Source organism: Pantherophis guttatus, chromosome 8, assembly GCF_059756535.1.
Source record: "Pantherophis guttatus breed Tessera chromosome 8, ASM5975653v1, whole genome shotgun sequence".
NCBI classification, from domain to species: Eukaryota; Metazoa; Chordata; class Lepidosauria; order Squamata; family Colubridae; genus Pantherophis; species Pantherophis guttatus.
Window position 1 is genome coordinate 21,921,526 of NC_142070.1, and position 24,399 is coordinate 21,945,924.

The 24,399-nt window shown below is 38.4% G+C and overlaps 1 protein-coding gene across 1 annotated transcript in view; it reads right to left on the reverse strand.

The window, feature by feature from the left end:
* LOC117679893 (sodium/hydrogen exchanger 9B2) overlaps positions 1-24,399 on the reverse strand; it is a 28,125-nt gene that overhangs the window by 1,961 nt on the left and 1,765 nt on the right. The window contains exons 2-12 of the mRNA XM_034442194.2: positions 21,828-21,996; positions 21,294-21,396; positions 18,568-18,736; positions 16,714-16,884; positions 15,017-15,159; positions 11,709-11,836; positions 8,942-9,117; positions 8,110-8,216; positions 5,397-5,546; positions 4,417-4,525; positions 4,139-4,275 (exon numbers count right to left, since the gene is read on the reverse strand). Of these exons, the coding sequence (XP_034298085.1) occupies positions 4,139-4,275; positions 4,417-4,525; positions 5,397-5,546; positions 8,110-8,216; positions 8,942-9,117; positions 11,709-11,836; positions 15,017-15,159; positions 16,714-16,884; positions 18,568-18,736; positions 21,294-21,386 (1,383 nt within the window). The 5' untranslated portion in view covers positions 21,387-21,396; positions 21,828-21,996. The remainder of the gene's footprint in view (positions 1-4,138; positions 4,276-4,416; positions 4,526-5,396; positions 5,547-8,109; positions 8,217-8,941; positions 9,118-11,708; positions 11,837-15,016; positions 15,160-16,713; positions 16,885-18,567; positions 18,737-21,293; positions 21,397-21,827; positions 21,997-24,399) is intronic.

Genomic DNA, 24,399 nt, shown 5'->3' on the forward strand with positions numbered 1-24,399 from the left:
CATTTAAAAAATACAGCACAAAAGCTTGTTTCATTAAACACTGTATACCATACAGCAGCTAACTAGTGGATAAGAAGCCCTTCCTGCTGTTGTTCCCCAGCAGCTGGTATTTAAGCTGTGCTATCTAGTTTTCAGGTGATAACACCTACATATAAGACTAGCAAGAGACCAGTTCTCACTGAATTTGTAATTGCCCCTTTCAAAAGTATCTAAATTGGTGTCCATCTAATCAAATGAATTTTATGACTATTTTAAATGATTCTCTACATGAAATTCAAAGTAGAGAAAAGTAAGATTTGTAGGTATAGATTAGGCGAAACCTGGCTCACTTAACAATCACTTAAATATAAGCCAGCAGTGTGCGGCAGCAGTCAAAAAAGCCAACACAATCCTAGGTTGCATTAACAGAGGGATAGAATCAAGATCATGTATCTTTTCTTTTATGTACACCAAGAGCGTATGCACCAAGACAAGTTCCTTGTGTGTCCAATCACACTCGGCCAATAAAGAATTCTATTCTATTCTATTCTATTCTATTCTATTCTATTCTATTCTATTCTATTCTACTCTACTCTACTCTACTCTACTCTACTCTACTCTATTCTACTCTACTCTACTCTACTCTACTCTATTTAGTAGTACCATTTTATAAAACCTTTAGTCAGACCACACTTAGAATACTGCATCCAGTTTTGGTATCATATTATAAAAAAGATGTAGAGATTCTGGAAAGAGTGTAGAAAAGAGTAACAAAGCTGATTAGGGGGCTGGAGGCTAAAACATATGAAAAACAGTTGCAGGAATTGGCTTTGTCTACTCTAGTGAAAAGAAGGACTAGCGGTGAGTTGATAGCAGTGTTGCAATATTTGAGGGGCTGCCACAAGGAAGAGAGGTTCAACCTATTTTTCAAAGCATCAGAAAAAAAAAAGACAAGAAATAATCAAGGAGAGAAGCAACCTAGAACTAAGGAGAAATTTCTTAACAGTCAGTCCATTAACCAATGGAATGGCTTGCCTTCAGAAGTTGTGGGTGCTCCGTCACTGGAGGCTTTTAAGAAGAGACTGGACAGCTACTTGTCTGGAATGATGTGCAGGGGTTTGGACTGGAAGATCTCCAAGGTCCCTTCCAACTCTGTTACTCTGTTATTTACTGCTGCTTTGGAAGAGGACTGCATTGTAAATTACTGTTTTGATTGGGATTAGCTCTTCCTTCATATAATATTTTCAAAATTTGATTTACTGTAGTCAGTAAGCATTTGAGTGCCATACTTGATGAGTATAGTAGCAAATCTAGGATTATATTTATAGTAAAATAATGGTTTAGAATATATAGTTTCTTTAAGAGCCTTACTAAGTGTTGTGGCTCCGATCCCCGAGCCCGTCTTATCGGAGGAAGAAGGCTCCAAAAGGGAAGGAGAGGAGTTGGCCGGGCCTCCCTCTCCAGGACCCTCCTCTCTGGCAATGCCTCAGGTGTCTCCCAACGGAGAAGAGATTGGCCAGGAGCCAGATATCCCCGCGCAGGCGCAGTCGGACAGTGACGGGAATGAGTCTTGGCTGGATCCATGCCAGCGTCGGAGAGATAAGCGCACGCAACAAAAGAGGAGGCGTGCCAGAGATTAGGCTGAGTCACTGGACCACACCCCACAGGGTATAAAAGGGAGTGTGGTGGCCAGTCAAGCCTTGTGACGAACAAAGCTGAAAGCTTCCACGCCATTCTGCATTGCCGGACTTTTGCTATAGGCTTTGCTGGATTATATTTGGACTTAAGTTACTCTGTAATTATTGAACATTTTACTTTGATGTACCAGAAGCGGAGAGAAGTTATCTCTTCCCTTCGTGAGTAATAAACTCTTGGCAGGCAGCCACTAGGTTGCTGCCAAGTTCCGTTATCATAAGGATTTTGTCAGCTGGTTTGGTTTTTAACTCTTGGACGTCTGTTGGTATGTGTGTGTGGGACGGGGACAGAACACTAAGGGCCTTATTAACCACTGTTTATATTTTTGAAGTTCAGCTGGATTGGACTTTCTTGCCTGAGGTTAAGATAGAGAATGGTAATTTTGAGATGCCAAGAAATAGTAGAGGTTAAGTGTGAAGGCTAGTTTTTCTCTTGTCAGCCTACTCTCTTTCTCTCTTATACACATAGCAAAATTTGTTTGCAGTGATTTAACATTCATACTGACAACCCTGAAAACATCCTAGAGTTACAAAGAGCCTACACCTTAGGTTGATGATGATGATGTTCACAATCCAAAATCAGTCTTATTGCTCCTGGAAAATCTTGTATCTAAATAGCAATAGCAACAGCACTTATATACCACCTCACAGTGCTTTACAGCCGTCTCTAAGCAGTTTACAGGGTCATATTGCCACCAACAATCTGGGTCCTCATTTTACCGACTTTGGAAAGATGGAAGACTGAGTCAACCTTGAGCTAGTGAGAATCGAGCTACCAAACTGCAGGCAGCCGGCAGTCAGCAGAAGTAGCCTGTAGTACTGCATTCTAACCACTGCACCACCATGGAAGATCTAGCCTTGTGATCATCTCAACAGTGCTAGGGTTTTATACACTTTTCTAATAGAGGTGGATCATCTCACGACATTTAGGGAAATGTTGATGATGTTGTAGGATAACTGTTGCATTAGTGCTATCAAAAATTGTATTCCTAAAGGGAAATTTGAAAATGGGATTGCAAATTCTGACTACAAATGATTTGGCTTGCATTGAAATAAAGATAAAATGCTTGCAGTAACATCCTCTTTCCCAGCTCTGGATAGAAGACGTGGAGTTTTTATTGGACAACAAAGTTTATGCTGTTCAGTAAAAAATGTGAATAAAGAATATAATAAAAAAGGAGAGGGAAAAGAGCTGGACATAAATTGTTTCAACTCCTTCCCTCAGGATGGGCATTGTATATCAAAACAACTAAGACATAGGGACAATTTTTTCCCTTGTGCCATCACTCTGCTGAACGCTTACTGTATTTTTCGGAGTATAACACGCACCTTTTTCCTCCCTAAAAGGGGGTGAAAATTTAGGTGCATCTTATACACCGAATGTAGCCCCGTCCACCCACTGGCCCCCACCCTTTGGCCTCTGCCTCGCAGCAGTTACCTCCTTGCAAGCAAACAGCAAGAAAAAACAGCTCCTTTCAGCTTCAGCACAGGCTAATTAGCATAAATTGATTGGATTGGCCTCCCAACTCTGATTTGCTCTCAGCTGTTTTGCGCAGGGCTCTGCTGCTTGCTTCAAAGAGGTAAATTGCTGGAGCAGATTTTTTTTCCCTTGTGCTAATCAAGCTATGCTGAAAACAAAAATGAAAGTAAAGCAGGCTGTTTGCTGCAAGGAGGCAAAATTGCTCAGAGGCAGAGGGAGATTTCTTTTTCTTCTTTTCCTCAACAAAAAAGGTGAGGTACGTCTTATACTCCGAAAAATGCGGTAATTCTCAGAGTCTAATGTCAATTCTTACCCATGTGTAAGTAATGTGTGGCTGTACTATTATTATTTATCCTTATTATCTTCTTTACTCCCCCCCCTTTTATTGGTATAATGATTATTCCAGGTAGTCCACAACAGTTTGTTTAGTGACTGTTTGAAGTTACAACAGCACTGCAAAAAGGTGACTTATGATCATTTTTCACATGTATGACCGTTGCAGCATCCCCATAGTCACATGATTTACATTTGGATGCTTGGCAACTGACTCATATTTATGACAGTTGCAGTGTCCCAGGGTCATGTGATCACCTTTTGCAACCTTCTGACAAGCAAAGTCAATGGAGAAGCCTTATTCACTTAACAGCCGTATTAAGAACAACTGCAGCGATTCACTTAACAAATGTGGTAAGAAAAGTTGTAAAATAGGGCAACACTCCCTTGACAAATGTTTCACTGAGCTGCATAAATTTTGGTCTCAGTTCGTAAGTCAAGGACTACCTGTATTCTGTTGCTTTGCATGTACACTGAGTGCTTCTATACTGGGAACAGCTTCCTTATGTGGCTAATCACACTTGGCCAAATAAAGTATTCAACTTAGCTCAATCCAATTCCATTCCATTCCATTCAACTTCTTGGAAGGATTGATGTGTTCAATTAGTTTTATTTCCAGAAGACAGAATTCTGCCATAAAAATGCAATGTACCTGCACAGTAGCTTTGGGGATCCAAGCCAATGCAATAAATATTCTCTCTTTCAGCTCAAAACCAGCAAAAAAGACCAATACAAAAGTAGCTGTAATTCGGGCTATCAATCCAACAGCCAATGTAGCAATGCAAAGTCCTGCAACAAAGAAATAAGTTTAATTATTTCTGGTATTAAAAAAAGAATCATCTCAACAACTGAATGGCATAATTTTCCTTCTGATAAGATAACCCCTCCAAAGACAATAGGCATAAATGCCCACGTTAGTAGAAGACTTACCAACTGTTTGAGGGTCAAGAGATGCAACAGATATTTCAGCACCAATTAAACCAAAAAGAAAAGGTTGGAAAATCTCCCATGCAACCTTAATAATTTTTTCTACCTCTTTCTGCAAAAAAAGAAAAGCAAAGCGATGCATTTTTGTTGCACAGTACTGTACATTCATGCAGAAGATATATAACACAAACTCAATTGCTTTCATATTATTAAATAACATTTTCAAAAAATTAAGTAATCCAATTATCGTAAATGTGCCGTGTTCTTGCTCTCATCTTAGGAAGAGTGATTCTATCATTATAAAGATGACATTGCCTCTTTCAAATATTAAGATATTAAGGACTCTTCTAATAACTTAATAGGAACTTTGAAATTATAAATATTCCCCCTTTTAGGAGGAATACCCTCACCACAAACACAATTTAAGGCGAAACCATCTTTTATTTATTTCTATAACGTTATAGAAGTAATTAAAAAGATGGTAGTTCTTTTCCAGGGTTCTCCTTTTTTCATTAAAACACACTGTTCTCACCTAATCCCATTCACTTTTATTCATAATACCATAATACTCAATAAAGATATATACTAGCTTCATAATTTTTTTACAAGAACATTTGCTTTGTTGACTGGGGAGAAAAAATAATCCAGTAAACTAAGAATCACTGTATACTGTGAGGCAATATTAGCACCATTTCCTCTTTTTTTCAGAAACTGAACGTCACTGCTTATTTACTCAGGAGGATACATTTAGAGGAAGAAGGTGACAGACTCAAAGAAACCCTCAAATCTGTAGAAATATATTTTTTAAACACCTATAAATCATAGGACAGGGAACTTCAAAATAGGTTGCAAAGAAATGGCTAAAATATGGAACCAAAGTTGAAAGATTTTTTTTACACTTTCAACTTGCCCAGAATATTTCATAAAGTCTCATATTTTGGAACCAAGGTGACTTTCTGGTTACATGATAATTAAGTACTCACTTTTTCATCAGACCATGATAATCCAGCCAGAAATGCCAAGACAATTGTGCATAGTCCTCCAGATCCAGGGAATTCAAAATACAGACTGCTAAAAATTGCAAACATTGATAATCCTACAATAAAGAATGCTCTCTTCCATACAAGATATGTCTAGGGAAAGAAAGCAAGAGACACGATTCATAAATGTCAATCCAAACTTGACAAGAATCTTTGAAGAGAATACAATATTTTGGACCATGTAAATACTTGGCAAATTCTGTAAACCTTGACTAATATATAAAGTTAAGTAGGGTTACCTCTGGATAGAGAAGTGGTTGGGGGAAAAATCACTGAATTAAAACAATAGCAAATTACTTTCAGAATACTGCAAAGAAATTGTATAGGTCCTCAATTCAGTTCATGAAATCTTTACTTTTTCTTTAAAATTAATATACTAGAAATCTAAGTTGTACTTGCTTGAAAAATAAATTGGAAAAACTAATTTGAAACTCATACAGATAGAGGTAGCCCTCAATTTACAACCATAATTGAGTCTAAAACTGCCCCAAAAGCAAGACAGTTGTTAATGAGTCATGCCTCATTTTATGACATTTTTGCTATGGTTGTTAAGTGAATCACTACATTTGTTAAATGAATCATGCAGTTTTTAAGCGAATCCGGCTTCCCTCATTGACTTGGCTTGTCAGAAGCTCCCTACAAAAGGCAAATGACAATCCCAGAATCCTGGCATGCTGCAACCATCGTAAATACATGCCAGTTGCCAAGATCCAATGTTTGATTGTGACCATGGGGATGCTGCAACAGTCATAAGTTTGAAAACTGATCATAAGGCACTTTTTTCAGAGCCACTGTAACTTTGAACAATCACTAAACAAATGGTTGCAAGTTGAGGACCTACTTATATAACACCTCTCTTCTATTCATTAAAGGAGCCCAATTTTTTTCAGGTGTCTGAATCTGAAAAAAGGTACCACTGTTTTATTTATTTATTTATTTATTTATTTATTTATTAAATTTATATACCGCCCTATTCCTAAGGGACTCAGGGCGGTGAACAGCGAACGATAAAAATACATGTAATACAAATGTTAATAATAAAAAACCAATTAAAATATACTAAACATTCTGGTCCTAGATAATTCAAGACATCCCAGTTTAAAATAAAATCAAAAAGCAATATAAAGGGAAAGTTAGGCCAGGCCGGCCTGCTGAAACAGGAATGTTTTGAGTGCACGGCGAAAAGTGCGCAGATCCGGAATCTTCTGTATCTCTGGGGGGAGCTCGTTCCAGATGGTGGGTGCCCCCACAGAAAAGGCTCTCCCCCTGGGGGCCGCCAGTCGACATTGTTTGGCTGACGGCACCCTGAGAAGCCCCTCTCTATGGGAGCGTACTGGGCGGTGAGAGGCTATTGGTGGCAGAAGGCGGTCTCGTAAGTACCCCGGTCCTAAGCCATGGAGCGCTCTAAAGGTGGTAACTAAGACCTTGAAGCGCACCCGGAAGACCACAGGGAGCCAGTGCAGCTCGCGCAGGAGGGGAGCCACATGGGAGCGCCATGCTGCTCCCATAACTACCCGCGCGGCCGCATTCTGGACCAGCTGGAGCCTCCGGGTGCTCTTCAAGGGGAGCCCCATGTAGAGAGCATTACAGTAGTCCAGGCGTGAAGTGACGAGGGCATGAGTGACCGTTTTTAACGAGTCCCGATCCAGAAAGGGACGCAACTGGCGAATCAGGCGAACCTGATAAAAAGACCTCCCGGCCACAGCTGTCAAGTGTTCTTCTAAAGACAGCCGTGAGTCCAAGAGGACGCCTAAGTTGCGAACCCTCTCCGTGGGGGGCAATGACTCATCCCCAATAGTCAGTGATGGCACCAATTGACTATATCGGGACGTCGGAAACCACAGCCACTCGGTCTTGGATGGGTTGAGCCTGAGTCTGTTCCTCCCCATCCAGATCCGTACAGCCTCCAGGCACTGGGACATCACTTTAAGGGCATCATTGGGGTGGTCCGGGGTGGAGATGTATAGCTGAGTATCATCAGCATACTGATGATACTTCACCCCAAAACCACGGATGATCTCACCCAGCGGCTTCACATAAATGTTGAACAGAAGGGGTGAGAGAACCGACCCCTGTGGCACCCCACATATAAGGGGCCTCGGGGTCGACCTCTGCCCCCGTCAACACAGACTGCGACCGATCAGATAGAAAGGAGGAGAACCACCGCAACACGGTGCCTCCCACCCCTAACTCCTCCAACCGGTGCAGCATGATACCATGGTCGATGGTATCAAAAGCTGCTGAGAGGTCTAATAGGACCAGGATAGAGGAGCAACCCCTGTCCCGGGCCCTCCAGAGATCATCTACCAATGCGACCAATGCCGTTTCGGTGCTGAATCCAGGCCTGAAGCCCGACTGGAACGGATCTAGATAAGTGTTATCTAGTTATCTAGATAAGATAAATCTAGTTGTAAAGTGTTAACTCTTATTGTGATTTACATTAACAACTTCGATGAATAGTGTAGTGATGTTGTGCTGATATTTGCACAAGGTCCAAAGCACTCTTCTGATCAAAGCATTTGCAACTTTGCCAGATACGTTGTTGTTATACCTATTATTCCAGCTAAAGTGTGACAGGGAGTTCGTTTTAAATGTGTTGGTTCTTCTCATGCTTCAACAGAAGAGTGCTACATTTCAAAAGGTTTTCTCTTCTTACCTGATCCTTGCTTGGAAAGTAACGAATAAAAATGCCTAAAAGTCCACCTGCTGCTATACCCACTGCAACTTCTAATAGACCTCGAAAGACATTTTGAAGGGTGGAGCCTGTTTTGGCAAAGCAGAAAAAGAGGATTCAAATGGATTGTTGGATAGTCCCCGCAGCTAGCATTTATAACCATCTTATGTGAGCAGTGATAATGAGCATTTTTAACCTTATGTGAGCAGTGAGCGAGCACCTGCACATTCTCTTCAATTGCACGAACGGCGGGCATGCATGCACGTCACTCGCACAAGTGGAACTGTGTGCATGTGCGCACTTATCCACTGCTTGCATGGAACCATCCCGTCTCCCCCCTACGCTGGTCCACAAAGCCGGAAAGGTTGAGGAACTCTGTTCTAGGCAGTTCAGAGGCCTCCGGTGTTACCAAAATGGCATGGGGTGTCACCTGTCACATGCTTATAATATGTTCACAATCACTGCATTATGCCTTTTAATGGCAATAGCTGTCAATAAGAACCTGGTAACACAATTTGTAATACAAACCATTTCTTCTTCATTGAAAGCTTGAGCTCTACTAGGTGGTGAAGTATATGTCACATAAGTATATATAGAACAGATAGTAAAGAAATACCTGAACTAAGGTCTCAGGTTCATCCTGACCAGTTTTCCAATTTTATGAATTCTATTGTGTCACAAATAAAGATTTTGGCATAAAATCAGCATGAAAGTTTTTTTTTATACAAAGGATATTATTTGTATAGGACAAACTAGCATTATGACAAAGAAGACAGGGGCTTGGATGCAGCTTATCAATAGAATAGACAGGTACCTGAAGAGAATGCTATCCCTAAGCAGGTGTTGAAACCTGTGATAGCCAGAATGTCATCAAAACTTCCTGCAGCCATTAGTAAAGTTGGGACACCTTTATCAACACCATATCCTCCTGCTTGTAAAACCAACATTGAGGGGACTACAACTGCAGGAGACACAGCACCTAAGACAAATCTGAACACATACACACACATCAACTTTTAGTTACATCAATTTGTAGTTATTTCTTCCACTTTTCACAGTGAGAGTAGGATTTGCAATTTACAAGAGAAAGGGAAAACGGAAGAACTATGTTGTGAATTGAAAAACACAGTATAAAAGTATTAATTTTATTTTGGATATTGTAATAATTATGAAAATTTATATGGTTGCCCAACTTATCCTCAGTGACTCCAGGAGGCTTACAAGGATAAAATCCCAATACATAAACAATGCAAACAGCAATAACCCCTACCCTCCTGACAACAATTAAACCATTTGATGGGCTCCATGCCATTCTGGGTCCCCAGGCCTGTTGACAGAACCGTTTGTTCTTGTGAAAGAATGTCAAGATGGTGGTGGGGCAATCTTATCTCTACAAGAATGTTCCATAGGGAGGGAGCCACCACAGAGAAAGCCCTTCTTGCTCGCATTAGATGGACCTCCTTAGGAAGTATTCCCTGCCTACCTGCTCTGATGGGTTGGGTTGATCTGATTGGCAAAATAACCTGATCCCAAGCCGTGTAGGTCTTTGAAGGTGACAACCAGCATGTTGACTTGTATCTGGAACCAAATCAGCAGCCAATGCAGCTCCCACAAGAGACGTGACACATCTGCAAGTGTAGGCCTGCACAAAACCACGTGGTCTGCTGCATTTTGAACTAAATGAAACTTCCAGATACTTTTCAAGGGCAGCCCCATGTAGACCATTGCAATAGTCAAGATGGAAGGTGTTAATAAGAACTGTTTTATGTTAATATAGGTTGATTCCTTGAAGCACATTGGATTGACAGAATAGAATAGAATAGAATTCTTTATTGGCCAAATGTGATTGGACACAGAAGTCTTTGGTACATATGCTCTCAGTGTACATAAAAAGACAAGATACATTCATCAAGAATCATAAGATACAACACGTAAAGATAGTCATACGGTACAAATAAGCAATCAAATCATACTAGGAAACAATCAATATAAATCATAAGGATATAAGTCATGCAGCCATAAGTGGGAGGAGATGGGTGATAGGAACGATGAGAAGATCGTTCCTATCACCCTTGGAGAGCCTTGGTGGCGCAGCAGACTAAAGTGCTGTTAAGTAGCACCAGCTGCCTGCAATTACTGCAAGTTCAAATCTCACCAGGCTCAAGGTTGACTCAGCCTTCCATCCTTTCGAGGTAGGTAAAATGAGGACCCGGATTGTGGGGGCAATAAGCTGACTTTGTATAAAAAAGAACACCGCTTAGGGGGGGCTGAAAGCCCTACTAAGCAGGTATATACAAAAGTATGAAGGCTATTGCTTAACGCATTGTAAGCCGCCCTGAGTCTCCGGAGAAGGGCGGCATATAAATCGAACCAATAAATAAATAAATAAGATTAATAGTTATAGTAATGCAGACTTAGTGAATATAGTACTGTAGATCATAATTGTTTATTCTGGTTTAATGTATGAGACCAACTATTGGATTTTGTAAACCAAAGTAGTTGTTGATAATTTGTAATCTACCTTTGATTCAGAAGCTTAAACTGCTATATATAACCATCCTTCTTCTATTTCCCCCCAGAAAAATAACTGTGAGATAAATTGAGTTGAAAGGGAGATGACTATCCCAAGATCACCCAGAGTGCTTTTGGGGCTGAGAATGAACTAGAAGCTGAATTTTGCCGATTCTAATCTAAGCGCTTCACCGTTACAGTACACTAGTTTGTGGTCCTGCATGTTACGTGAACCATCCAGTCATGGTTCATTAAGAAATTGTTGTTAAAGATACATCTTAGCAAAATGTTTTTAAAGACTTCAGAACAGGATTAAATTTTTCCTTTGAATTAACGATTATTTAACCTAGGTTTTCTCACTAAATATGCAACTTTGTAAATTCCAGATGTATTTATGGATCAGGGCTTCAAATCCTAACCTAATCCTCTGTGGTATGACAAGAACATACGTTTTACAGCATAATCAGACTAAATCAGATGTGACACCCACACTGTACTCATTACTTCATGGAAGAGGAAAGACAGTTTTGGCCAAGGGAAGGGAAGGGAAGGGAAAGGAAAGGAAAGGAGAGGAGAGGAGAGGGGAGAGAAGAGAGGAGAGGAAAGGGGAGGAAAGGGGAGAGGAGAGGAGAGGAGAGGAAAGGAAAGAGGAGAGGAAAGGAGAGGAGAGGAAAGGAGAGAAGAGGAGAGGAAAGGAAAGGGGAGAGGAGAGGAGAGGAAAGGAGAGGAGAGGAGAGGAGAGGAGAGGAAAGGAGAGGAGAGGAAAGGAGAGGAGGGGAAAGGAAAGAGAGGAGAGGAAAGGAGAGGAGAGGAAAGGAGAGAAGAGGAGAGGAAAGGGGAGGAAAGGGGAGAGGAGAGGAGAGGAGAGGAAAGGAAAGAGGAGAGGAAAGGAGAGGAGAGGAGAGGAAAGGAGAGAAGAGGAGAGGAAAGGAAAGGGGAGAGGAAAGGAGAGGAGAGGAGAGGAGAGGAAAGGAGAGGAGAGGAGAGGAAAGGAAAGGAAAGGAAAGGAAAGAGGAAAGGAGAGGAAAGGAAAGGAAAGATGCTATTTTTGAGTTGGAAGAGGGACTTACCCAAGCATAAATCCCCACTGCCATGGCAGGTGCATGAGAAAATGAGATACGACTGCCGCTGTACATGCTTCTATTAGGCAGGGTCCCAAGCTTAATCTAAAGCAGACAGCCTTTAGTTTTTTCAGTGCCTGTAAGAAAAATGCATTTGCAAGTCAGTGGAATTGCTTTTTAAATGTTCTGAAGACCATGGAAGAAAACCCTATGAGATTTGCTCTATTTGGCTATGGCCCAGGATTTGCTTCAGGAGGTTTTATAAGACAGTTTTTAATTGTTCTGGTTATCTGAATAGCCTCCTAAGAACTACATTTTAGTAATTTCTTTTCTGCTGTGTATGTTTGTTGGCTATTCGTTGCTTTTAATCATGTACACTGCACTGAGGCACGTATCTAATGGAGGGCATATAAATTGAATTACTCAGTAAGAAGTAATGCAGATAGAAAAAGGGTGCATGGAACTAAGGATCTCAAGATCAGAAATCTTGGGATTAGCATCTATGTTCCCTCTTGGCCAAGCTGTGTTAAGGTATTGGGATCAAAATGTTACATTTTATTTTATTATTATTTTATGCCTTGGAGTCACTCTTGACCCCTGGAGATTCCATGGATAAATCCCTGAAGTTTTCTTGGCAAGATTTCAGAAGTGGTTTGCCATTGCCTCCTTCTTGGGGGGTAAGATGAAGCGACTGTCCCAAGGTCACCCAGCTTGCTTTGTGCTCTGCACAGTGATGGGGATGCCATAAAAAAAAAATCTGGGTATCTACCAGATGGCAGCAAATAAACACAGAGATCCCAACTGGCTTTTTACCACCTGTGTATGAAAGCCCTACCTAGTGAGCATGCTGCTTTAGAATAGGTGGTAGAATTGAGGATTTTCTCTTTATGTGATGAGTTTACAATGGTTTTGCTAGTGCAAAAAGCAGGAACAGGTAAACTGTAGCACTCTAGATATAGCTGAACTACAGTTTTCAGCTTCCTTCACCATTGCAGATGCTAAGAACTATAATATGGCAATATTTAACATACCACAGGTTTAATATATTTGCATAATGCATTAAATCTAATCTGGCATATGGTCTCAATTTTATATAACAAAGTAAAAAAAAAAATCAGGAAAAAGGAGCCCAACGTTTTACATCTATTTTAGTTCCAATCTTTTTGGCCAGAAGCCAGAAAAGAAAAGTTCAGTACAGATTAATTGGCTTAGATGACATGAGGAACCTAGATTAAGATGCATTAATTGTAAATTTGGTTACTGATTATGGTTAAGGCTTCTACAGTTGGATCCATGGTCCAGATTCAGATAGTATACTACTTGTTTTATCAAACAAGTGACACAGCCTTAGTATCATGACAATACTGAAAGGCTTAGGTATGCTCCTACCAGTTTGCATGACTAACAGATGGAGTTTCAAAGAATATGCTTGAGCTTTAGATCCATTACATTGCTAAAGTTCTAAAATAGATTAGTCTTATCACTGACTGACAGAAGTCAATTTTAATTTATAAATTTATGAAACTGGGCTATGAGCTAAATATAGTGTATATAGTGTTAGGCGCTAAATATAGTAGAGGTTGCCATAGTTCAGGGTTCAGATAATGACAGCTAATCTCAGTGAAAAGCAGAAGTTTCTGATTTTTCACAATCATCCAAGAAAAGAAGAAAGGGTAGGGTAGGAATATCTAATCATCAAACTAGTTATGTCTCATTACTGTAAATCATAGTTTGTGTTACCTCTGAATGAAATTAAAAACTTCTATGTGAATAGGGATCAGAAGCAGACTAAATTCAGTTAAAGAGCCTTGATAGTACAGTGGTCTAAGGCACCCTGTTATTAAGCTGGTTATTAAGACCAGCTGCCTGCAATTACTGCAGGTTCGAATCTTGCTAAGGCTCAAGGTTGACTCAGCCTTCCATCCTTTCTAAGGTAGGTAAATTGAGGACCCAGTTGTGGGGACAATAAGCTGACTTTGTATAAATATACAAAAAGGATGAAGGCTATTGCTGAGCACATTGTAAGCCGCCCTGAGTCTCTGGAGAAGGCGGCATATAAATCAAATTAAAAAATTAAAAAAATTAAAAAAATTAAAAAAAGGCAAAACTGATCATAACTCTGAAGATCACTATAGATGACCAAACTAAGTTTCACATTGATATTTCTGGCTCACCTCAGAAAGTAAGTAATGTCGACAAATCCCAGAACAAAACAAAATGAAGTTTAAAAAAACCCAAACAAATACCACAAGCATATTCTACCAGAAGAGGATAATAGCAATCTGTTGCAAAGAAAACCACCTGGATGTGTCAGGTGTCAAGATCAACTGAAAGGAAACCTAATTTTGTTTTCTTTACAAAGTTTTTCCAAGACCTCACATTCTAAGTCAAAATTCCCACATAAATCTTTTATAAGAGAAACAGTTCATTTCTTGCACTTAAGGACAATATTCCTGCTCTACGGGGGGGCTTTATAGCTCTCAACCCAATGATAAACTGGATCAGGTTTGAAACAGTGTTCTTACACATGTCCTGGGATTACATACATTGGCTGGGAATCCTGGAAATTATACTCAACATCTCAGGAAAACACTAGATGGGGAACAGTGAGACGTTTAGGTTCTCCTTGCAGTTAAATGTACATCTCCACAAAATGTTTCTTCCACATTTTTTTAAAAAGCCAGATGTCACAAAGAAAGTTTGATTGGAAAGACCATTTGGTCATTGCACCAGAGGAAAAGTAGTTCCAAATTAATCTGAGATGAGGACTTGGGTCACATGTTATATGAATATCTCATTAGTTAAATCACCATGTATGCCATATAAACCCAATTGGTAAAGTTGTAAATTATGATTTACGGTTATCTGAATGGGTGGATTTGGTAGCCAAAACGTGCATGAATTTTTGGGAGAATTGGGAGTTGCATTGGGTGAGGAAACAAGGCAAAGAGGATGGAGCCGTATCAAATATACATAAGAGAACCTAGGACTTTCAATCTTGGGTGGGGCTTTCTAAGGAAAGAGGGTGTGTTCTGTTTCTTAAAACAATTTTAAGCCAATTTTAGAGCTGGCACCATTGTTTTCATTGGGAACCAAGCCAGTGGGTGATTATGTTATGAGAAGACTACAGAGATTTTGAAAAATGCAATTTAGGAATGTTCTGTGCCTTAATCTATTTTGCAGCTCGAGCCACGTCTGTTTCCCAATAAAGAAGGGTTAACCAAATGGTGACCTAGTTCAATATATGAATCAGAGTTTAGTCACAACTTTATCACCTGGCTATGCATTTATTAAGCAAGGACCATTTGATACCTCACCTTTGGATCAAGGCCAAGGCCAGCCCGGGCCAAGATGATTGCAAGAGCAATACTTCTTAGGGTGGCTCCCCATTTCACATTGATCAGGACTATGTCAGTGATAAATGGAATGTTTCTTAGAAGAAATCCAACAAGCAACATTCCTAAACAGGAGGCAAAAGGTGCATATTATTGATTGACACAACTGGCAGCTACAAAGTCTGAAACATCTGCTATGAAATCCAAGGTCTTCAAGGATGTTTTCCTTCTCTGTACACCACTTGAACCAAACATCTAAAAAGGCAACAGCTGTCCTGTGATCAGGCAGTTAAAGAATCATACTCCTGCAATCTTATAGAGTCCCGTTTCCTGATCTCTGAACGCCATATAAAATGTTTTCCTCCTGAATAAATATGTACAAATTTGTATTCCACCAAATTTCTTTTATAAATTTAACAATCTCACAGAGCTAATTAGATGAAAAGATATTGAGCATGTTAAACCAATTTTGTCTGATCCAGACACTGTACTACACAATAATTGGTTTGTACTACATATTATGTAGAACCAGCCATTGGGCTTTATTAAATAGAAGTGTATGCACTATGGTTAAATAAGTTATTATTTAGCATCATTTGGGACATCATCCACATTCTGAGAGGAAGTAAATGTGCTAAGTCTAATCATGATAAGCCAAAATATGGTTGTATTATTCAGAAAACTATGGTTAGCAGCATGGATTTGCATGTTGTATGAACATACATTTCTTTGATGATTAGAGCCTAATCATCAAAACTATAAATCAATCATACATAGAGTTGTAATCTCAAACTTTTTAAGCTGCTATCACAGGATGAGCTGAATGAAAACGACTGCATTCACACAACAGACTAAATTAGAATAGCACACTACCCAGTAAACTGATCTTAGGGATTTTGTTTTGAATCGTTTTTTTCTGTATGTCTAATTTAGTTTCATATGCAAACCTACATCTTAATTTAGCTTATGGGTCAATATTTTGTGTGAACCCTTAATAACTGGGTTAGGGTTAGGATTAAAAAAAATCAAATGGAACTCAAAAACTTAAGGGAATTTGAAAAGTGAAGTACTTGCTACATTGAACCATCCCTGGGCCCAAAACATAGTGAATTCAGAACAAAGGAATAATTTAAAAATGCTAATTAATTTAAATAATCTGCAGGCTGCACATTCCTTATTATAGGAGTCATTCTAATTAATTTCATCTCAAAACACAAAATCAAATAGCAACTGAAAACCACCTAGAGTCACTATCCATTCCTTTGGCTAGTGAGATAGGTAGCATATAAATTTAATGAATACATTAAAAATAAATAAAAACAAATTAACTTTTTTTTAACAAATTTTATTGGTTTTTTTCTTTTCTCCTCTCCCACTTTCACCCACATCTTTCTTTCTTTCTTTTTTCTTTTGAACAGAGTGTTGGTCATTTCTTATTTTATACAATTAGTCAAATTCAAATACATTTTACTCAATTACAAAAAAAAACAAAAAAAAACAAATTACCTTAAGTGACTTTCTCAGTAATTAAAATATATTCACCAAGTAATATTGTGTTTTCCAATCAATTATAGCTTAATGATATAAATTTGCACTATGTGGCAATTTCACAATGGATTCTTTATTTCACTAACCAATCTAAATGTGAAAAGATACAGCCTATCTAAACACATACTTACCCAAAAGAGGAGGGAGAGGAGGCAGACCAGGAAATTTAATTAAGCCCATAATTTTACCACCAATTACAGCAAAAAGATAGAGGAATAAAAATCCAAAGAGGCTCCCACCAGGAAGACTTTCGTGGGTTGTAATAGACCAGATCACAGCCCAGATCAATGCTACTGCTGCCACTGGAAGAAGAAAAAAGTGAAAAATATGTAAGCATATTGAAAATATTTCTCAGAATTTATATTAATGAATAAAGGATTATTATTTATTTTTTTATTATTTATTGCTAAATTGCATCTGGATTATGACATAAACAAAAAAATGGAAAAAGCAAAGCTGCACTTCTAAGACCAGTTCATTTTTGCTAAATGTTCCCTTTTGTGGCTATAAAACTGCACAATCCAGTAAGTTTCTTATCAATCAGACATGCCACAAAATGCAACCAAATGATGGAATTTGGAGCATAGACTAATGTAACTTTTATCAAATTGTAATTTTCAAAGTGGCAGAAGGGATTAAATGTATGAGAGTAATTGTGTTAATTATCCATTATTTCTTGGAATATGGATATGAAATATGGAATATGAAAATATGACTTCAGCAACAGAGTGGTCAATGCCTGGAATGCACTACCTGACTCTGTGGTTTCGTCCCCAAACCCCCAAAGTTTTAACCTTAGTCTGGCTACTGTTGACCTCGCCCCATTCCTAAGAGGTCTGTATGGGGCGTGCATAAGCGCACCAACGTGGCTACTGTCCCTGTCCTAATGTTCCCTTTTATTCATATCCATTTAATGTATCCATAATCATGTTTATACTTATATATATTATCGAATATGTACTCGACAAATAAATAAAAAAAATCATCTTCATCATAAAATTAAGAGACCAAGTATGGCCCTTGCCCAGAGGCATCCATGGGAAGGGAGTCATGATGTGACCACGTGACACACAAAAAGAGAAGGCAGGGCTTCATAGGTGAAGATTTTTAAAAATCTATCCTGACACCCTTGCCTTGGCCTAGAATACACTGTGCATGTCTACCCAAGGAAATTAATCAGAATATGTAATATAGAAAATTGGGGAAAGATGGTGGTGACTGATATACTTATTGAATATATTAGGGGGTCTAAAGGCTGAAATATATCTAACAGTGACACAAAGGGTGTGAAACAATAATGTGAAATAAGAGGTATGATTTAGCAAGCTTTGTTTTGGGAAGTGTTAACAATTAGTTCCACCTTCCACTGCCCCCCTGCTTCCATAGTATTGTGCTGATTTTAGAGTTCGCAGAACCAATATGTTATAATACTCCATTCTCAAATTGCAAAAATATATGCTGTTGATTTTCATCAGTCGGATTAGCAACCTTTGCAGAATAGTTGGACAGAGGCAGGGAGCTGCAAAAGTGGAATTCCATGACTACTTGGACTCAGTAGCCTAAATAACCCCTTCTACTCTGTGAAACAGAACGGGACTCAAGAGAGTCTGATTTGTTAGGGACCATTTTCATCGCCCAAGGAACCAGCATTGTGAATAATCAATATTTCCCTATTGGGTAGAATTTACAATTTCACTAGTCACTCATTAACCTATGAGTAAGTCAGACAGCTAATAGGAAGATAAGGCTGGCAAGAAGTGGGTGTGGAAGAAAGGGACTGGAATGATATATTCTATTACTCCTACACTTTTCTGCATGCACCACCCAGCATGAATTGTAAGAAGGCCGAAGGGCAAGTCACATTTTCTTCAGAGCAATTTTCCCATGTTGACGTATTCTAGAACAGATTAAAATACAACACATCAAATAAATATGCTCTACAGAAAACAGGGACTTTTTTCTTCATTCATTTTTTTTCTCCTCACCATTTGTTGCTATTCTGGCAAGGATGCCTTGAGGAGGACAAGCACATATTCGTCTCCCTGAAGTTTTTAATTCGGTCAGAGGTCCCTGAGTGTGTTCTTCACTTCTGTTCAATGGAGCTGTTTCTTTTGTTTGTACAATGCCACTGGTGACTCCAGAATCCAAAACATCCTGAGTAGAAATCAAGAAATAATATTAGTGACAACCATCCATCGCACTTTAAGTCCTAATTTTTTCGCTTTTGAAAAGTTATGAACTCAGTGAGATTTAATTCTAAGTAAAATTTTGTCTGATGGGTATCAGTCTGGAGAAAATTGTTCCATAGTTTAATTCTAATAATGACACCAAATTGAGCAAGAGTAGCTTAACAGTTGAATTATGTCCAGACAAGAACAGTGGTTGATAAATATGCTGGTTTATGAAGTCTGTAGGTATTTTATGATTTTAGTTCTAATAAAATTGTATTTATTATAAAATTGTATGTATTTGTCTGACTTTTTTGCTCACTTCTGGTTTATGCTCATACAAGAGACAAAATAAGTTATAATCCAATTTCTTTAGAGAGGGATAGGATAAGGAGGTTTTGTGGTTCATAACTGCAATTTAAGAGTTTGTCTTGATACAATTTACTCCTGCTTAATAACATGGGTTTATCACTAATGAGTTTCACTAACATGAGCAGGATTGGGTTTATCAAGGTCAGGGTTGACTCAGCCTTCCATCCTTTCTAAGGTGGGTAAAATGAGGACCCGGTTTGTGGGGGCAATAAGCTGACTTTGTATAAAATATACAAAAGTATGAAGGCTATTGCTTAACGCATTGTAAGCTGCCCTGAGTCTCCGGAGAAGGGCGGCATATAAAAATAAATAAAAATAATAAATAAATAAATAAATCACTAATCAGTTTCACAGCTAGCTTCAGGAATTACAGTGTTATTGATGTGGAAGTTTAACATGAAGATCATTTCCCCCCCTTCCATTCAAGACAGAAGTAGGTAACCCACAAGCTGTGAATTTCCCAACTTCAGGAGAGATGCACAATTCAGGAGCCTGGCAGCTGACTAATACTTATGATACTTGCAAAGTCTTGTAATCACATGATCGTAATTTGCTACCTTCTCAGCTAGCTTCTGACAAAGTCAATTGGGGAAGCCAGTTTTGCTTAAGAACTTATTCATTTAACAATCATGTGATTTACTTAAATGTGTGATTTGCTTAATGATGGTGGTAAAAATGGTCATAACATCATTTAATGACCACATCACTTAGCAACTAAAATTCCAGTACCAAATTACGAATTCCAGTCGTAAGTTGAGGACTATGTGTATTAAACTGCTACAATAGCAATAGCACTTAGATTTATATACCATCCACAGTGCTTTTCAGCCCTCTCTAAACAGGTTTACAAAGTCAGCATATTGCCCCCAACAATCTGGATCCTCATTTTACTGACCTCAGAAGGATGGAAGGCTGAACCGGGCAAAATCAAACTGTCAAACTGCTGGCAATCGGCAATAGAGCAGAATTAGCCTGCAGTACTGCATTCTAATCACTGTGCCACCACAGCTCATAGCATATATATTACCCTGGAGTAACTCATTACTCAAAAGTAACCAATCACTACAGAGTCTGGCCTGGTAGTGAGACCGATGGGAATTCCAGGGTTCCGTAGCAGATTGGGAAATTGAAAACGCATCCTGGAAAATGGCAATGTTTGATCACGAAAACCATCTAGCCAACATTCCATCTCAGGAACGATTCACAAGAAGCATCTATAGCAAGCCCACAAATAAGAGTATCAAGTCTCTTCTCCCACTGTCAATTCCATGAATCTAGTATGTTAACAGGCAGCAGCCAATAATTAAAGCCATTTTAAAGACTTGGAAACTAGCAGCCAATAATATGTCCCAAAGCAGCACATTCTAAAAGTTGATTATATATATCGTATGAAAAGCATCAATTTTAAGTCTTCTGCTAGGCATTTTCATAGAACAGTCTCTAGTCTAGTATTATGGAATTTGGAGAACTTCTTCCTATCAACCATGCACACTTTTATGCACCTTAGTCATATCTTCTTGTGTCATTTCTCCCAGCTAAACAGTCCCAGTCACTGCATCCTATCCTCATAGGGAAGATGTTCAAACCCCTCATCTCCTAGATTACCCTTACCCCACCTTCCCAGCAACATGATATTCCTCTTGTGATATGGTGACTAGAATATTGTACTGTACATAATACTCTAGATGTAACAACTCCATAGATTTATATGAGGCCATTATTATCAGAACCAGTTTACGGTCAATTTTTTCTAATGATCCAAAGCATAAAATTCGCCTCCTTTAAAAGCGCTGAATATTTCTTTACACTTCCCAAGAAACTATACAGAAGTGTCCATGAAGTCATAGAGATTAAGCTCAACGCTCCTCTTTTCTGCGCAAAATTAATAAAACAATAGTACATTGGATTGGTCACTGCAGAGTAAATTGGATGGAGAATTTAGTGGTTTAGAGAACTACAGCTCTACTTAGCAGTAGTGAGGGGTGGTGGGAGTTATAGTTCAGAAATTCCCGCAATATTCCATATTTTAGAATGTTCCATTGGATTTCAAGTCCAATATTTATGGAAGATTCACCAGACTGGGGAAGATTGTTATGGATATATGAAAGTAACCAAATCACAAACATAGTTGTAAAATAACAACAACCATAACAACAGCAATAAAAAAATACCTGAGTTGCTTCATGCATGGGAATTACATTATTGCTAGCATTTTCAGATAGTGTTGTTGGTTTCCAACTCTCTGACACTGGGTCTTCTGCCATTTTGATCAACCTAATTGAAAAACAAATAAAGCAAAAGAAAAAAAGAGCTAGCTTAAAAAAATAGTATCTCCAGCAATGAAGTAGCATTCATAGACACATGATCATCATTACAACATCCAGTGAGGGCCTACATATGTGATGTGATCAACATAAGCCAAAAGACTATTTTAAATTGAATATGATCCTCTGAAATAATACTTTTAAATGGATTCCGATATGAAATTCATCTAAGCACTTTCTCTTTCTCTCCCTCTTCCTCACATTCCTAATATATATATATATATATATATATATATATATATATATATATATATATATATATATATATACACACACATGTACATTGGTCCTCAGAATATATTTATTATTTTGAGCGGTGAACCACTGGTTGGGGAAATACATGGCTGTGAGGATGCAAAGAATGGGAGCATTTGCTCTTACCTTGGGTAGACGTCTATCAAAACTCTTCCTAAGGCCAATTCTAATGGTTAACCTGTTGATGATAGTAGATGAGGAATATTTCAACTGATTTGGTATTTTTTGCTGGGGTTACTTCTGGATCAGCTTATCCTGAATCACTAGTCACATGAACACGTTCTTGATGAAGATGCTAGAATTGGGTGCAAAAATGTGATATGGTCACAAGCACAATGACTGTGTAATGAATATATCCATATGATCAAGCTGACTAACCCCAATTCGTGCATGAACTCTGGAAAATGTTCAGAATAGGTTTGTTCTATCTGATTAAAATAATGTTCCATACTTTCCATATATGAGTGTGACTCCCAAAATACAATTATGTATATTTACAACTTGAAACTCAATTACTTTCATTAGCAGTTTGTTTTAAAAAAAAATAGTACAAAGAAGTTTTTCCAAATGTCAGTTTAACTACTAAAATTATTGCCACATTTACTAATGCTTGGTAGAAGCAATGATCTGTCTAAGCCTAGAATTGTTCCTTTTATTTGTACATTGGAAAAAAAAATCTTTTCATCTCCTCATAAAGAACAAGGTGGTTTTGTTAGTTGGACTGATAATGAAGTTTGCTTTACCAGGTCAAGTCCTGAAACAGGTGTAAAAGCACACAATCGAGTGAGCATTAGTGGCTATTCTGCTTTGTGTAGCATGCAAAATCAAAGGAACATTTCCTATTTGGTGCTCATGTCAGGGAGAAATGGCTAAACCTAATTTCCTGAAGAACATGCCTGTTTGATATATATTTGTGCTAATTACAGCTAATCTGTAAAATATAGTACACGAGTTTCTAATAATAATAATAATATGAAAAGACAGGCAATGGAAGGCAAATAAAACTTTTGCAAATATCCACCAGCTTGTTCATCTGCACCAAGGAAGCTTCAGTGAAGATTTCTACAAAGGCAGATGGTTCAGTTTTTGCTTTTAGTGTAACAGGCATGACAAGCAACTTGTAGTTCAAAGCTAAACTCCAGAGCTGATTCACATGGAGAGGATGCTGCAGAGGTAACATCCAACAGCGGAATGGAATTGTAACAATGTAGTGGATTGGAGAGTTAGCTTGTGGTATTAAATAATCAGAGAAAGATCTGCCAGCTAAAATCTACTTCTGGTGATATTTTTGTTATCAGGTAAGGTTTAGAACAAAGTATCTTCAACTCACAGAACAGGAACAGATTTCCACAGTTTAAGGACTTGAATCCTTTGCTTAATTGTGCCTCAACATGGTATAGTTGTTTAAAATTGTGTATCATAGGTGTTTTTAAAAAAGGCGCTCCAAGAATGAAGAAATGGATTCTATTTTGCAAATATTACTTGGGAGAAGACAGGATTTTTTGCTCGGGGTTGAAATGAGGGGTCCTTGGTACTCTCTGAGCTTGTTTTCTTACAGGTAACATCATGATGATGATGTCTGCAAGAAAACAAGCAAGCTCAGAGAACACCAAGGACCACTCAAGACAGGATCCTTTACTATTATGGATTAACTAAAAATAAATTATATTTTAACAATACACACACATATACAATACACACACACACAGAGAATATATACAATATTTAATTTTAAAAGGTGCAGCTGTCTTTCTAACTTTTTTTGTCTCGCCTGGGGATATTCTATTGACTCCAGAATAATAACGAAAATCTGAATCAGTCTCCTTGATGGACAGAATTATTCTAATTGTAGGAAAATCAGGATCAGATATACAATATTTTGCTAGTATTGTGAATTATAGCAATTGTATGGATACATGTATAACTGTATGTGTTTAACTGTAACTGTATGGGTGTGTTAACATTTTGGAATTCCTAGCCATGATGCCAAAATGTGTATTATGTCACAGTGCAAACTGTGGCCACAAGTATGGATGTGATTTGTGTTGACCAATCCCTGAATTTATTTTTATTTTTGCTGTTTTCCTGTCTTTGTGCTCACCTTCTCTTTTCTCCTCCCCATGTAGATATCTATGCAACAAATTGAGTTTAGTGCTTAGCTAGACAGTACCTACTAGAAGTTTATTATTTTCCCTCAGACTACAAGCATTTGTGTCAGTGTTATTCCTAATATACTTCAAAACTCCTTTTCTAAAGCGAGAGTACTTTATTAGTGTCAAGACACAGAAATAAAAGTTTATAATTAAAAATATTAACCAGATCACTACCGGCAAGCTTTCAATGAATAAATGATGCCCGGCAGAGCGGAAGAAGAGAGGCTGATTCTTCTGGACAAGTTAAGACAAGAAATATATACAGTAAGAGCTAGCACGTTACGATACAGACAGTCCTTGACTTACAACCATTCGTAGTGGCCGTTCGAAGTTACAGTGGCACTGAAAAAAGTGACTTATTACCATTTTTCAGACTTATATCCATTGCAGCATCTCCATGGTCATGTGATCAAAATTCAAACACTTGGCAACTGGTTCATACTTATGATGGTTGCTGTGTCCCAGGTCATGTGATCATCTGTTGTGACCTTCTGACACGCAAAGTCAATGGGGAAGCCAGATTCACTTAGCAACCATGTTACTAA